At 56.6% G+C, this 15,085-nt stretch overlaps 1 protein-coding gene across 13 annotated transcripts in view; it reads left to right on the forward strand.

Moving 5' to 3' along the window:
* Bahcc1 (BAH domain and coiled-coil containing 1) overlaps nt 1-14,826 on the forward strand; it is a 59,428-nt gene extending 44,602 nt beyond the window's left edge. For 7 of the 13 annotated variants that reach the window (XM_011249048.3, XM_030246038.1, XM_011249053.3 and 4 more), the window contains exons 12-27: nt 1,581-1,783; nt 1,899-2,035; nt 2,599-2,727; nt 4,648-4,762; nt 5,625-5,913; nt 6,521-6,703; nt 6,783-7,084; nt 7,249-7,356; nt 7,441-7,591; nt 7,674-7,788; nt 7,888-7,963; nt 8,100-8,208; nt 8,830-8,946; nt 9,122-9,298; nt 9,453-10,633; nt 11,837-14,811. In XM_011249048.3, the coding sequence (XP_011247350.1) occupies nt 1,581-1,783; nt 1,899-2,035; nt 2,599-2,727; nt 4,648-4,762; nt 5,625-5,913; nt 6,521-6,703; nt 6,783-7,084; nt 7,249-7,356; nt 7,441-7,591; nt 7,674-7,788; nt 7,888-7,963; nt 8,100-8,208; nt 8,830-8,946; nt 9,122-9,298; nt 9,453-10,633; nt 11,837-12,412 (3,968 nt within the window). In that variant the 3' untranslated portion in view covers nt 12,413-14,811. Of the gene's footprint in view, nt 1-1,580; nt 1,784-1,898; nt 2,036-2,598; nt 2,728-4,647; nt 4,763-5,624; nt 5,914-6,520; nt 6,704-6,782; nt 7,085-7,248; nt 7,357-7,440; nt 7,592-7,673; nt 7,789-7,887; nt 7,964-8,099; nt 8,209-8,829; nt 8,947-9,121; nt 9,299-9,452; nt 10,634-11,836 lie in introns of all 13 variants that reach the window. The other 6 variants (XR_003949454.1, XR_001780012.2, XM_017314567.2 and 3 more) reach the window with 6 other exon arrangements.
* The last annotated feature ends 259 nt before the right edge of the window (nt 14,827-15,085 follow it).

Consider the following 15,085-nt stretch of genomic DNA (forward strand, 5'->3'; position numbering starts at 1 on the left):
GGCAGGAAGACCCCACACAGCTCCTCACTGCCCAGAGAAACACCGCCTTCCCTTGTGGCTGCAGAGGAGACCCCTCACTGAGGAGTACCCCAGCCAGCCACCATGCACCAGAGTATTTGTAGAACTAGCCAAGTCTTCAGGCTCAGCCTGTTTTCCTGATGCATAAAGCTCCAAGGCCCTTGACCTCAGCTAGGGGCTGCAGTGTAGCCTGGCCTCAAACCTACCGGGGCAAGAGTCATGAGGAAAATGGATGGGCAGTGCCAGGAAATACAGACTGGAGGAACTCGCACTCAGCTCTGTAGAGGGGAAAAGACCCAGGAACCCTGGCTAGATCCCTGCTGGGGCCTCACTTGAGTAATGTGGAATCCCAGGATCAAGGCTGAGCGGCAAGGGCCTGCCATATGAAGGTTATACAGTAGCGTGAGGGAAACTCGCAGGCCACCAGTCAGATGCTGGGCATTGTGTCTGCACATGCTGCACTGCCTGGGTATGTTGGGAAGACCAGAGCCCATTTGTTAGAGTGTATGTGTTGGGGTGGGGGAGGGCATTGTATAACCAGGTGTGGGTGTTGTAGCTGACAGTCCATGCCTTGCCCACCACCATACCCTGCCTCCTTCTCAGCCTCGCAGTGGCTGATCCTAAGCCTCTGCTGTAACAGTAGCCTTACGAGGTATAGCCACTGTGGCTGAAATCAGCCATATCAGCTTCTTCCACCAAACCATCTGAGAAGAGACAAATGGGAAACGTAGGTATGGAGCCAGCTGCTAGCACCAGAATAAAAGGGAGACCCTGGGCGGCCCAGGCCTGGCAGAGCCATAGGTGCCAAGTGCAGGCCTCAAGGGTACCAGCAGCAAAGGAAGGGCTCACATGTAACCTAAGTTTACCTTGGGCCTCCCCTAGTGATACAAAGTCTGCCTTCTTCCTAAGGAGAAAGGCAGACTTCTGCTCTCATTGCTAGGGGCCTAAACCTGTCTCTAGGCTGGAAGGTCTCCCAGGTAGAGATCTTGGCGAGAAAAAAAAATTATGCCCAAAAGTTTGAGCGTTTGCCAGCTGCCCCTCCAGGCACCTCCTAGCATTGCAGAAGCGACCTGTGAGGGACGTTTCCTGAGCCCTCCAGCTTTGCCCTATGTTGGGTATCCCCATTACCTCCTATACTTGACCCAGGTGACTGCCATTACTCTGAGGGACCTAATGCACTTCAATGTTTTCTCCTCCTGTGGAGATTCAGACCATGCATTTTTGGTAGGTCCTCCGGGGCACCTATGTCCCCTGGTGTAGATGGCCCACAGCCCCTCTTGCCTGCCCCTCGGTAATGCAGCACTGGAGCTATGGAGGCTTCGTTTTCCCTGCATTGATACCCCACCATGCACTGATATCCTGACCTTGTTGCCCTTCCTGGATTTGGAGCCTTTGCAGCTACAGTGGTCCGTTGCTGTCACTACTCTGATGACCAAGCTGCTCGGGTTCAGATGGTGGAGCCCGCCATTCCTTATGGCTTGACTCCTCCCTTGGTTCTCACAGCCTGAGGCTGGGTCTGTGCTGGGGAGGGGGCAGCGAGTGACCCATACCTCTCCCCCCAGCAGAAGATGAGGATGTGCTGGCCTTCAACCTGCAGCACCTGGCCACACTGGCCACAGCCTGGTCCCTGGTGGAGGCTGCTAACCTGGACAGCCCAGTCACTTCACTGCAGGCCCCAGCTGCTGACCCAGACAGAGGCCCCAGGCTCACCCCCAGAATGCAAATCCTGCAACGCAAGGACACCTGGGCCCCTAAAACAAAGCCTGTAAGTGAGAACACTGCCCAGCCACTTACAGAGGAGAACTCTGCATGTCCGGGCTGCGTCCCACCACACCAAGCTGGGGCTTACAGTACTCAGGTTCCTGAACTCTTGCACACAGGTATGTCCCCTGAAGGCTGCCATCGACCGGCTGGACACACAGGAAGTGGAGATGCGCATGCAGCTAGCAGAGCTGCAGAGGCGCTACAAGGAGAAGCAACGGGAGCTGGCTCGCCTGCAGCGCAGGCATGACCACGAGTATGACGCTTGGGAAGGGGAGGCACTCCGGGGAAGTTACTGGGCCCTGTGCCACCTTGTAGGCAGGGACTGTGCAGGAACAGCCTGGAGTCTGGGATCTGCATGGCGCTCATGAGACCTAGGCAGCCAAACAGAGGGGTGAAGCCTGGGTGGGGGGAAGATGTGGTCACTCAGCAGAGGGCAGCACAAGGTGGTAGGGCAAGGGGCAATGGTGATTAAAGCAGCTATGAGTGTGACTGAGGAGGACTTGGGACCCATGGGGTAGCTGGGACCTGCTGCAGGAGCAGAAGAAACCTACTCAGTTGCATGAGGGACAATGTGGGCCTCCCGACCAATGTGAGCAAGGCAGTTAAATCCCAGGGGAAAGCAGAAAACAGTGTCATCCACTTAGCTCTAGATCTTGGGCCGCAGGAACGTAGTTGAGCCCGACTTCAACCTGATGGCCATTACACTCTGAGAGCACTACTGACCGACCCCAACATTCCTCTGCAGGGCAATGCCCTCCAGTAGGCCTAGGGGTGAAGTGTTTTGAGGTTTCTTAACATCCTTTCTGTGGCCCCTAGGAGAGAGGAGAGCTCACGGAGCCCTGCACGGCGGGGGCCTGGCAGGCCAAGAAAGCGCAAACACTCAAGCTCACTGCCTGCCCTGCGTCCCGGGGGCCAGCTTGCCAGAAGTGACAGCAAGAAAGCCAAGTGAGTATCGAGAGGGATCTGTGGGACAGGTCTGGACACCGTGGGGGTGGGGCCACAGTCCCTCTCTGGCTTTAGGAACTGCTGGCTCCCTGCACACAATAACTGAAGGCCAAGTGTGTTCCCTACCAAAACCTGAGGCCATGACACATGTCCTGCAGATAGAGAGCCCTCCCTGTTGGGGACTGGCACAGACATCCTCTCTCCATGTCTGGCTATCAGTATCAGCGCCCCCTCCTGGTGTAACCACAGCCTAGGCTTGGCTGCACCAACTCTGGGAACCTGGCAGTGGCTAAGGTTGTGGTATCACCCCACCGGCCAGCCCTGGCCCCTTGCATGCAGGGCAGCGTTGCGTAAAAGGCTCTTTATCTGCACTGTATAAAGTCGTTGGTCACGCTGCGCTGCTGCTCACGGCTGCCGCGCGATGTTATTATCCATTACCCGCCCGGCGCAGTCGTTGGCGCACTCCCGGGCCGGGTATAATTGTCCTTCTCGGCTACAAATTGCCTCTCCCGGCAGGCCCATTTGCATAAATCCTCCGAGCTCCTCCAAACACGATTGGCGAGCACGCGTGTGCACAGCATCAATCCTGATGATTTGGTAATAATAGTTAAATCGGCACTAAACGGTTCCTTCAATTAAGACAGAGGCAAAAAATTAATCTCAGGGCTTTATGTCACAAAACATTAGCAAACGCAGAGAAGGTTATGGGGTGGGGGAGTTTGTGTGGGCTACAGGCAACGGAGGAGATTCACCATATGGCCGGGGGCCTCGCCAAGATGTCCTGTTACCCTACCCAAGCCAGGTGTCACCCAGCAGGGAGCATAGGGGGTCCCTCTGAGAACCCATCTGAAGCCTTGGGGCTGCTAAGCAGGATAGGGCTATTGGAAGTTGGGGTCCAGTGGACATTGGAAAACCTGCTTGGTGGCAGTGATAGACTCCCCAGACCTCGCTCTCTGCCTCTGGCCAGCTCTGGCCACATTGCCCATGCTGGACTTTATCCTAGATTCCAGCAAGTAAGCTTAACCCTGTAGCCAAGTCACCTATGACCCAAAGAACCCAGAGGCCTTAGGGTAGGGAAGGATCCACAGTCACAACCCTCTCTTTCCAAAGAGAAGGTCTCCTGACCTCCTCCCAGCTCCGGCTCCTGTCCAGGCTCTCCAACTGTGTTCCAGAACCCTGTGAGGGCAGCAGGCCTTGGGCCTGGAGGCTGGGCCTCCTCCATGCAGGAAGTGGGGCCAGGGAAGGTGGCAGGAAGCTGGGGTCAAGGAGGCCCCTAGAGCTGCAGGGGCTTCCTGCCTGGCCTTCCCTGCCTTCAGAGGTCCAGCCTCCTTGTTGGACGGGAAGGTGGAGAGCAGTGTCTGGCCATATGAGGTCAGGGCCCTGGTCCCCGTCTGCCACTCATTTTCATGAGCAGCCAGTTTCCTTCTGTCTCTGGGAGGGCTAAAGGGTTGACGGGTTGGGGGCCAAACCCCAGCCCCTGGTTAGCTGTGGGCAAACAGGCAGTGGTTATTTCCTCACGGGGAGGGGATACTAGGAAGGAAATGAAATCATACATTGAACACACTGGGGTGTCTGGGAGACATGTCTGCCCACATGGCACGAGAGCAGAGGGGTGTGGGGGAATCAAGCAGGATCGCTCTTGCTGTTTCCTCAGTAGCTTCCTGACCATATTGGCCCCTGACCCAGCTCACCCTTGAATGGGGTGAAGCTTGAGAAGTCAAGATTTGAGGGCCCCAGGGACCACCAGGAGCTGGTAGAACGGCTCAGGACTGGTCCGACACCCCCAGGGCCTGCTCTTAACAGTCCAGACAGGAGGCTGTGTCCTGCACGAGGTCTGCCCCTCAGGACACACCATAGTGACTGTAGGAGGGGTCCTGATACCCAGGCCCTGCCTCTGTACCAACCACTACCTTCCCCTAGGGCTGTTCGTGCAAGCCTAAGTCTGCTGTGTGCTGAGCTACGAGGTGATGAGCCCCCAAGGAAGCGAAGCAAACTGGGAAAGAGTCCTTACACTGGCCTGCAGTCCGTCTCCTCGGTGCGTCTCCAGGCCTCTGCCCTCTGCCCTCGCCCTCACCCTCGCCCTCACCCTACGTGAGATGTTAGAAACGGGTACCGGGTGTTAGGCTCAGGTGAGCCAGCTAGGGTTTGGTGAGCTTTGGATACCTTGGTTAAAGGAAATGTCATATATTGACAGGTATAGTAACCAGGGGCTGTTGCCTCTGGCACACTAGATATAGATTTCCGAGTGTGGCTGGTTCTCTTAGTGTACTGACGTTGGGAAATCCACAGCCAAAATGCCTGGCTCTGACCACCATGTCTGCGGTGCCCGGTGGAATCCTGGGTCCTTACACTTTGCTCCCTCTCCAAGGTCCCAGACCTATTGTTACCTCGTCTGTCCCCTTCCATGTCAGAAGGCTGTTTTTATTCTTGCCTGCTTGATTTTGACATAGTTTGGTGGTGGTGGTGGTGGTGGCTTCAGCCTCCATTGCTCCCTGACTCTCTAGAACTTGCTCTGTAGGTCAGGCTGTCCTTGACCGTGCAGCCTCCTCCCATCTCTGCACTGTAGGCATAGGTGGGTTATGCCTGGGGAGTGTGCCTAGGGAACTCTTCTTCTTAATCTTTCCATTTCACAAAAGCAAACAGCATATACCCATGATATACAGCACCTCTGGCTCCTGGGCCCCCACCATATGAAGTGGGTGGAGGAGCGCTAAGTAGATGGGCGGGTGTTTGCTCCAGTAGGCAGCCAGGGCCAGATGTCCTCAGAGCCCTATTCAAGACAAGTCCTCAGAGGTGCTTGTTTTCTGGGTCCCACCATGACAGAGGAAACCCACATGCCCTGGGCTAAGGAGGGGCAGTCAGTGCCTGTGGATGGCACGTTCACATCTCATTCGCAGGAGAAGGTGCGGTGCAAGAAGAGCTGTGGCCAGGCCGAGTTGCCATCCTCGGTGGCCCACAAGGTGGCCCAGCTGAAGCCAAAGGTCAAGAGCAAGGGGCTGCCTGCCGGCCTCGGTGCCTTCCAGCGCAAAGAGGCTGCCCCAGGTGGGCGCATCCAGAAGAAGCTATCTAGAGCCAAGAGCGTCACGGCGTCAGGGGCGGCACGGCATCCACACCCCGATGGGGACAGTGGCAGGGAGATGCACAAATTCCAAGCCCAACCCGCAGTGGCTGTGGCACATGAGGCAGGCAAGTTGGCGGTGTGAGTGCCTGGAGTCTGGGTCTTGATCACCTGGGGGCTGAAGATCCGTTGCCCAGGGGTCAGAGCCACCAGATCCGAGTGAAGTCTGTGAAATGGACAGATCCAGGGACAACTTTACTTTTTGAGGAAGGTTGGGAAGGAGCCTCTGTCCCCAGGCCAGATCTGTCACACCCTTCTCAGGGCAGAAAGAAGCCCTGGACACACCCTGGAAAGCCTGTTAAAAATAGCCCCTCCGCACCCCCGCCCTACAGCAGTATCCGGCAGGTTGGTGGGGTATCTCTTCCTTCCCCAGCAGACAAGTCCAGAGAGGCAGCCTGGAAAAATAGATGCTTCCTCCCTCAGAGCCCCTCTTCCCAAGGCTGAGACTGAGAGGAAATGCTGCTTTGGGGGCAGGAAGCAAGGGCCAGCTGGGCCAGAGAATACGGAAAGAGGGACTCCCCAGGGAGAAGCTCAGTCCTGCAGTGTGGGGCTGCAAGGGGGTACCACCCCTGAGCAGCCCAGAAGATGACAGTATCTTCATTGGCCGTACTCCCTAGGTCCACCCCAAATAGCCATGTCCAACACCAGTCACTGAGTCCTCTCTGCTGTTCTCAGGCAGCGGCTATGACAGTGAGGACTGCCAGGCACTCCTGGGGACAGAGGCAGCTCCCAGAGAGCCTGGGCTGGTGTTGCACCCAGGGTCTGGTGTGGCAGTGCTGGGACCCTCACCTTCCTCCGTGGTCAAGATGGAAGCCAATCAGAAGGCCAAGAAGAAAAAGGAGAGGCAGGGCTTGCTAGGTAACTGAGAAACCAGAGCAGAGTGGGAACAGGGGCCTGTGTAACAGGGTCCCGGTGACCGCTTGCCTCCCTCCCACAGGGGCCTGCCGCCTGTCCAGCCCCGAGGGCGAGGTTAAGATCAAGAGACGAACAGTAAAGACCAAGGTGGGAGCCAAGCTGGAGCGGGCGCCAGGGCGGCGGCCCCCGGGTGCACCAGGCAAGAAGAAGGCCAAGGGCAAGGTGAAAACTGGCCTGCGTACAGAGCCAGGAACCGCCACCAGCAGAGACACCCTTTTCAGTCCCACCCGGACTTTTGCCTGCCGAGAGGAGGGCAGCAAACTTGCCAGTGAGCGCCTCAAGAGAGCCACCCGCAAGAGCGCCATGTTGCAGCCAGTCCTGAGGGTAGGCTACCGGTCAAGTAGACGTCAGAGTGGTCAGTGGGCATCCCAAGGAGAAGGACACAGCCTCCTCCTCCCCCACTCAACTCTGAACCCCGTGTCCCAGCCCATACTGGCCGGGAAGCCATTCCGATCCTCATTGCATCTCTGTCCACCCTTCTTGACCAGCGGAAGAATGGGGCCTTGTCCATCGCTCTGTCAGCCCGCAACGCCAAGGCCATCCTGGGAAAGAGCAGGAAGCTGACGAAGGTGAAGAGAGAGGCTGTCAGCAAGCAGGTAGCAGCCCTCCCAGGCCAGGGCCTAGTGGGGGGTCTGGACCCTCCCAGCATCCTCCTCTGACCCCTGTGGTCGTCCCCCCAGGGCCAGGGGCGGGCGGTGAGCCGGCTGCTGGAGAGCTTTGCTGTGGAGGATGACTTTGAGTTTGACGAGGATGACACCAGCTTCTCGGATGAGGAAGAAGAAGAGGAAGAAGCCGGTGTACAGCTCAGCGCAGAGCAGAGCGCCGCCCTGGGTGAGGAAGAGACAGCCGCTGCCCAGGGAGGGAATGGTGGGTGGGTGTATCCAGGGCCCAGTACTGATGTCTTCCTCTACAGCACGGTCCTGCACCATCCACAAGGAAGACCTGCAGGACGGACTGCCCGTCCTGATCCCGAAGGAGGACAGCCTGCTGTATGCGGGCAGTGTCAGGACCCTGCAACCCCCCGACATGTGAGCCCCGGGCCTGGGTGGGAGGGACGCACCCTGGCTGTAATGTGTGGGGCAGTGGGACTCCTGCAGGAACCTCACACATCCCTATGACGCCCTCAGCTACAGCATCGTCATTGAGGGGGAGAGAGGCAACCGTCAACGTATCTACTCGCTGGAACAGCTGCTGCAGGAGGCGGTAAGCATGGGCCCGTGCCTGGGCGAACAAGCCTGGTGGCTTTCCCCACCGCCAGGAGGACCCTGGCCTGGCCCTACGCTGAACCCTGTGGCCAGACCCAACTGTTCACAGACTACCGCTCTGCGGCTCCCTGCAGGTTCTTGATGTCCAGCCACAGTCCAGTCGGTACCTTCCACCTGGTACCCGGGTCTGTGCCTACTGGAGTCAGAAGTCCCGGTGTCTATATCCAGGCAATGTGGTTCGAGGTAAGCATGCTCGAGGCCGGGACTAGGGCTGAGGCCCCTCTGTGACCTTTAGAGTTCTTACCCATAGTCCAGCTATCTTGGAGGGTGAAGCAAGACAAGACTTGGGTCTGCCCTAAGTGAGACCAGTAAGATCAATTCACTGGCAGTTGTGAGGAAGTCAGAGGGTGAGGTGGGGTGGGGGTGGGGGTGGGGGCGGGCATGTCCAGCTGATCAGAGCAGGCCCAGCAGGAAAAGGACACAGAATCCTGTGCCTGGGTTGTGTGAAGTATCCATCCCAGTACACCTGGACAGAACAGCCATGTAGGGCCCTCGGGGTGGGAAGACTAAATAAAGGTCTACAGATGAATAGGTAGATAGGCAGGAGTCTATTGGACACTTCTGGGAGGAGATGTAGAGTGATGTCTTTTCCCCAGCGTCTGTGCGAAGGGAAGCTAGGGCATGTGTCTGCTTGTATGTGGGGCCAGTGGATAGAAAACCAGGTAGCCAAGGGGTGCCATGTTGGTTTATCAGGCTGCCAGTGTAGTTGCAAAGCACCCTGCTCAGCTCCCCTGTGGTCCTCCTGCCCTCCCCTGGCTTCTGGTAAGCTGGGCTGACACTACTCGGGGACATGCCCCCTTGCAGGTGCTTCAAGCGATGAAGAAGACCTGGACTCAGTGTTGGTAGAGTTCGATGACGGAGACACAGGCCACATAGCTGTCTCTAACATCAGGCTGCTGCCTCCGGACTTCAAGATCCAGTGTGAGCACCCCAGGAATATATAACCTAAGGGTGGGGCTCCCCCTGCCTGTAGCAGCTCCCGGAAGCCCCCTCCTACTTGGGCCTCACCAAAACTGGAGATGTTCCCAAGTGTTCCACAAAGGGTGGTAGCCACCTACCAACAGGCCCGTGGTGAGCCCCTCTGTCCACTCCACAGGTACAGAGCCCTCGCCAGCCCTGTTGGTGTCCAGCAGCTGCCGGAGGACCAAAAAAGCAGCCAATGAGGGCCACCCGCCCAGCGAAGCCCCCACACCCAGCCTGTCCCCTAAAGTGCCGGATGGCCCTGAAACTTCTAAGACCCCTGGGAAGAAATCTGGCAGCAAAGACAAAGCTGGTATTTGCAGAGCTGTTGAGAACTGGGAAGGGAGGGCCCCTGGGGGTGTGGTCACTGGGAGGCGCATGGGGCCTGCTGGGGTCGGGGAGGGGAGAGTGGAGACAGCTGGGTGGGCCCAGCAGGTACAGCTGACCCTACCTGGCTTCCCCCCCAGGCAAAGTCGACCTCCTAACCTCAGGTGCCAAGTCCCCCACGGGGGCCTCAGACCACTTCCTAGGCCGCAGAGGCAGCCCCCTGCTGAGCTGGTCAGCAGTGGCTCAGACCAAGCGGAAAGCGGTGGCTGCGGCAGCGGCGGCGGCAGGTGGCAAAGGGCCGGGGGTACTACAGAACCTCTTCCAGCTCAACGGAAGCACCAAGAAGCTGCGGGCCCGGGACACCCTGTTTCCCATGCATAGCATGGCTACCCCCGTGTTTGGTAACAGCTTCCGAGCTGACTCCTTCAGCAGCCTGGCGAGTTCCTACACACCCTTCCTTGGAGGGGCTGGGGCAGGCCTTCCCGGAGGAGCCCACAAGCTGCTTAGGGCCAAGAAGGCTGAACGGGCTGAAGCAGAAAAGGCCGGGAGGCGGCGGGCAGGCGGCGAGTTTCTGGTTAAGCTGGACCATGAGGGTGTGACCTCCCCCAAAAACAAAAACTGCAAGGCCCTGCTCATGAGCGACAAGGACTTCGGACCCAAGCTGGGGCGACCTCTTAGCAACCCCAGTTACGCACACCCAGCCCTCATTGGCAAGGACAAGAAGGGTCGGGCGCCTGTGCATCCGCTACCCATGGGGCTGGCTCTGCGCAAGTACCCACTGCCCTGTGATAGTGACTGCCCCAGCTCCTACTCCGATGAGGACGAGGATGGGCCGGGGCTGGCCACCGGTGTTCCCTCCCGATTCCTCACCCGCCTATCCATGTCGTCGTCCTCCTCTGGCTCGTCCACGTCTTCTTCCTCAGGCTCCGTGTCCACGTCCAGCCTCTGTTCCTCAGACAATGAGGACTCATCTTATAGCTCAGATGACGAGGACCCTGCCCTGCTGCTGCAGACCTGTCTCACCCGCCCTGTGCCCGCCCTCCTGGCCCCACCCGAAGCCCTGCGCTCTAAGGGTAGCAGCCCCCACGCGCACACCCACGCCCAGCGCTGCTTCCTGTCCAGGGCTGGGGTGGCTGGTGCAGGTGCAGGGGCCAGCCCCAGTGGTAGCAAATCCAAGTTCAAGCGCAAGGAGGCCCTGAGCTTCTCCAAAGCCAAAGAGCTTTCTCGGAGGCAACGGCTGCCCTCCGTAGAAAACCGGCCAAAGATCTCAGCCTTCCTGCCTGCCCGGCAGCTCTGGAAGTGGTCAGGAAACCCCACGCAGGTAGGTGGCCTGTCTCCCAGCACCCACATAGGGCAGCTCACAACCGTCCCTAACTCTAACTATAGGGGGAATCTGTGCATTCACATAGTTTTTGTTGTTATTTGGGTTTGGTGGTGGTGGTTTGGTTTTTGTTAAGGTTTTTTTCCCCCACTATAGAGTTTCTCTGTGTAACCCAGGCTGGCCTCGAACTCAGATCCATCTTTCTCTGTCTCCTGAATTCTGTTTGTTTTTTAAAGATCTATTTATTTCATTTATGAGTATACAGTAGCTGTCTTCAGACACACCAAAAGAGGGCATCGGATCCTATTATAGATGGTTGTGAGCCACCATGTGGTTGCTGGGAATTGAACTCTGGACCTCTGGAAAAGCAGTCAGTGCTCTTAACCGCTGAGCCATCTCTGTAGCCCTGGTTTTTCTTTTGGTTTGTTTGTTTGGGGGGTTGGTTTTGGTTTTATTTTGATTTTTATTTTCTTAAGCCTTTTTGGAAACCCTCAGGCAACGACAGAAACCCACCAGTAACCTAATGAGACAAATAGCCAGCACTGTGATTGGTACATTAGAGCGTCGTCTTGCATGTGTGGTCACACAAATGACCCGCACATTGGGAGTGTGTTCTGCTTGCTTTTCACGCTGCTCTGCCCCTTGGCTGTGCCGCCAGAGGAGACTCTCCTGCTGACCAATCTGCAGGGGACCTGCGCTTGTTTGTGGGCTTGCTGTTTGTTTGTGTTGGCTTTTTGGTGTTTGGTTGGACAGTGTCTCACTGTGTAGCCCTGGCTCGCCTGAAACTTGCTCTGTAGACCAGGCTAGCCTGGAACTCAACAGAGATCCACCTGCCCCTACCTTCAGAATGCTGGGATTAAAGGTGCAGTGTACCACCTTGCTCAGCTATCTGTGGGCTTTTTTTATACCCTTGTAAACCAGGCTGCAGTGAGCATCTCATCTACGTTTCTGCCTTTGAACTCTGCTGGTGTTTCTGTCATGACCAGTGTGCAGAGATATTCCGAGTGTAGCCCACCTCATAGGGAACCTGTGGTGGCCATGACACTTCTTCACCCATCCTGTGCCCATTTTCTGCCCTCCCAAACACATGCAGAGACACACCACCTGTCCCCTCTGCGTGCTCTCAGTTTCCCTGGCCACCACCTTTTCTCAAGCATCCTGTGTCCCTCCTCATCCTTCCGTATCCGCTGGTCTGCCCTGCAGAGACGAGGCATGAAGGGGAAAGCCAGGAAACTATTCTACAAGGCCATTGTCCGAGGCAAGGAGACACTGCGCATCGGGGACTGTGCGGTCTTCCTTTCGGCCGGCCGGCCCAACCTGCCCTACATAGGCCGCATCGAGAGCTTGTGGGAGTCCTGGGGCAGCAACATGGTGGTGAAGGTCAAATGGTTCTACCACCCAGAGGAGACCAAGCTGGGGAAGCGGCAGAGTGACGGGAAGGTGAGGTGTGGGCAGGTGCGGTGGGGGCCCAGCCCCTGCCCTGGGTCTCTGGGGGAATGGGCGCTTTCCTTGGGTGTGGCATGTTTCTGCCGAGGTCGGCCCCGACACTGTATGTGTTCCCTCGCCCGGCAGAACGCACTGTACCAGTCCTGCCACGAAGATGAGAATGACGTGCAGACCATCTCCCACAAATGTCAGGTGGTGGGCCGAGAGCAGTATGAACAGATGATGCGGGGCCGCAAGTACCAGGACCAGCAGGACCTGTACTACTTGGCAGGCACCTATGATCCTACTACTGGGCGCCTGGTGACAGCTGACGGCGTGCCCGTCCTGTGCTGAGCTGCTTCTGCCTCTGCCCACCCTCGCCCATGACTGCAGCCAAGAGGTCAGCCAGCCAGGAGCTGGTCTGAGCAAATATGCAACCCCCCCAAGGCGGGATCAGGCTTCTCTTCGAAGTTCTCTGGAGAGAGCTCCTAGGATAGACCCCCCGAGTCCCATCCTAGCTGCTCCAGGGGGAGAGCCAGGCTGGTCCCACGGGGACCGGCTGCTCTGCCGCTGCACCGCAGTTCTCGAGAGATTAGAATCCAAGCCATATTTCCCTAGTACCTCCGACTGTCTCCCACCAGGGAAAGCAGAAATCAGGTGTGTTGTCTATTTATTTCTCTATGTAAATATTGTATTTCTGTGGGGAAGTTTTATGGGGGAAAAAGTGGAAAAGAATTTTCCCCACCTTTGCGACAAGGGTGGATGCGCGACGAGGGTGTGTGTGTGTGTGTGTGTGTGTGTGTGTGTGCGTGCGCGTATGCGTGTGTGCGTGTAGGGGTTTTTGTCCTGGGGTTTTCTTTGGAAGTGCACTGTTCTCAGCCTAGTTGAATTCCAACAGGGGCATCTGTGACTGCAGAGGCTGCTGGAATGGGGGCGTGGCCAAAGGCCGTGGGATGGTCACATGAGACCCAGTCATACCCTCCAATCTCTTGGGGGCCAACTGTGAAGGAAATTACACTGCGGTTTATTTCCTTTCAATACATCCCATCCATGAAAGTATTTGGGTGGGGGCAGTGATGGCGGTCCCCTGGAACGACCAGGGGTTCCAACCACAGGATGAGAACCAGGATCAGCCTGCGGGCCGGTACCGGCCTGCCCCACTCTACAGCCCAGGAGTATGGCAACAGCCACGTATCTCTTACCTCTGTTTAAAACAAAACAAATGAACAAATATTTTGAAATATCAATAAGAAAAATGGATGTTTAGACTTTCTTTCCTGAATATTCCAAGTTATTTCTGGTTTCCGTTTCCATGGCCAGTTTGATGCAGGGAGAGAAGCCTGGCCTTGCTCGAGCAGGGTGCAGGCGGCCCCCGGCCCCCTCCGTCCCCACCAGCTCTCGGCCCCTTCCTTATCCTCCAGGGCAACAGCTGCCTTCCCCCAAGAGCTGCAGGGCTTCCAATGGTGCAGCTGGTCCAGCTCCCTGTCTGGGCCAGAATTTGGGGCCCGTCTGGGGCTGGTCCACAGTTCTGCATGAGAACATTCTCACCACTAAGATGCACCCCCTTTCCCCACCAGATACTTTCCCTGGGGTCCCACCACCTCTGGATAGCCTCAAGTGTGGATAGCCATGAGGCTGAGCCAGAGGTTCTGGAGTCACAACAGTAGAAAGGCGATGCTGCTCACCCAAGGGGGCGCCCATCCGGCTCCCCTTCTCTCAACCTAGACCCTGATCCTGGGCCCCCTCTGCCCACCCCACACCTACACAGTTTCTGGACCTTTTTTATATCCACTCAGCAGGGCAGATAGCATGGCAGGCTCATGCACAGAGTATATACAACAAGGGTCCCTTCTGGCCTCTTGTACACACATCCTGACCCCAAGTACCAGGAAAGCCAGGCAGTCCTCACTTCTCCCATGATGGAAAGAGCAGGCTAGACCCATGGACCAAAAGCCTTTGTTCTCAGAAATGCCTTGTGGCACCCGTGCTCCCCAGTGTCCACTCGGCCAAGGCTTCCTAGGAAGTGGGGAGTACTGGAGGTCACCCAGCCCTAACTGGGAACCCCCGGCCTCTCTTCCTTTGCTCAGGCCCGCCAAGAGTCTATCCTGATCCCAGGGACTCTGTTTTTCTTACTAGTTGCTCCAAGGGTCCCTCTTGGTGGTCCACAGGAACACCAAGGGTGCCCGTTCCTGGCTGTCCCACCACCCTGAGGGTTTCTGTTCTCCACATGAGTGCAATATTCCATCCTTGGTGGTCATCAGAAGAGATGACCACCAGGGTCCTGCTCACAGCCAGGGAATCAGGAAGATGGTGACTTAAGAATCAAGACCAGGGCTGTCACTAGAAAGGCTGCCCGGAACCCCAGTACCCAGGAGCCCCGGAGCAAGTAGAAAGGCTGTTGTCCTGTGTGCTACCTTCTCCGCGTTTCTTCTGCCCTCTGCTGAACTGTCCTCTTGCTCTGTCTTTATCTTTAGGTCCCCCCATCCTTTTCCTTTCTTTCTGTGTGTACACGCAAATGGCGTGACTCCTCCTCCCCAACTGTGGCTAACGTGGTAAAAAGCACGAATCTTGTAAATGTGTAAACTAAGAGGCTGGTTGGTTGGTTTGTTGTTTTTTTTTTTCAATGTAAACACTAAATACAAAAACAAAAAAACAAAGGTTTTATGAACAGCAGACTCTATGTAAAGGCATTTTACTATTAAATTTTTTATTGATAACTTGCTTAAGAATAAATATATGACTATTGTACAGGTGTTCAGTGGTCCGGATTGTGACTGTACCTGCCTCCTTTATGTGTGTCACATGGTCATTCCTGTGTGGGCTGAGGAGAAACTGTCTAGCATGGGTTCGGGTGGCCTTAGGCTTAGAGACCCCACTGTACCCCATCCCCAGTCTTAGGCCTTTCTTGACCCTGGAGCTGGACTTGTTAGTCAGGTCTGGATATTAGTCACCTTTCCAGCCTGAACCAGTTCGTACAGTAGAGTCCACAAAACACAGGGCAAGTGGTAGAAGAGCCCTACCCGCTGC

The sequence above is a fragment of the Mus musculus genome, chromosome 11, assembly GCF_000001635.26.
Source record: "Mus musculus strain C57BL/6J chromosome 11, GRCm38.p6 C57BL/6J".
In the NCBI taxonomy this organism is placed as follows: domain Eukaryota; kingdom Metazoa; phylum Chordata; class Mammalia; order Rodentia; family Muridae; genus Mus; species Mus musculus.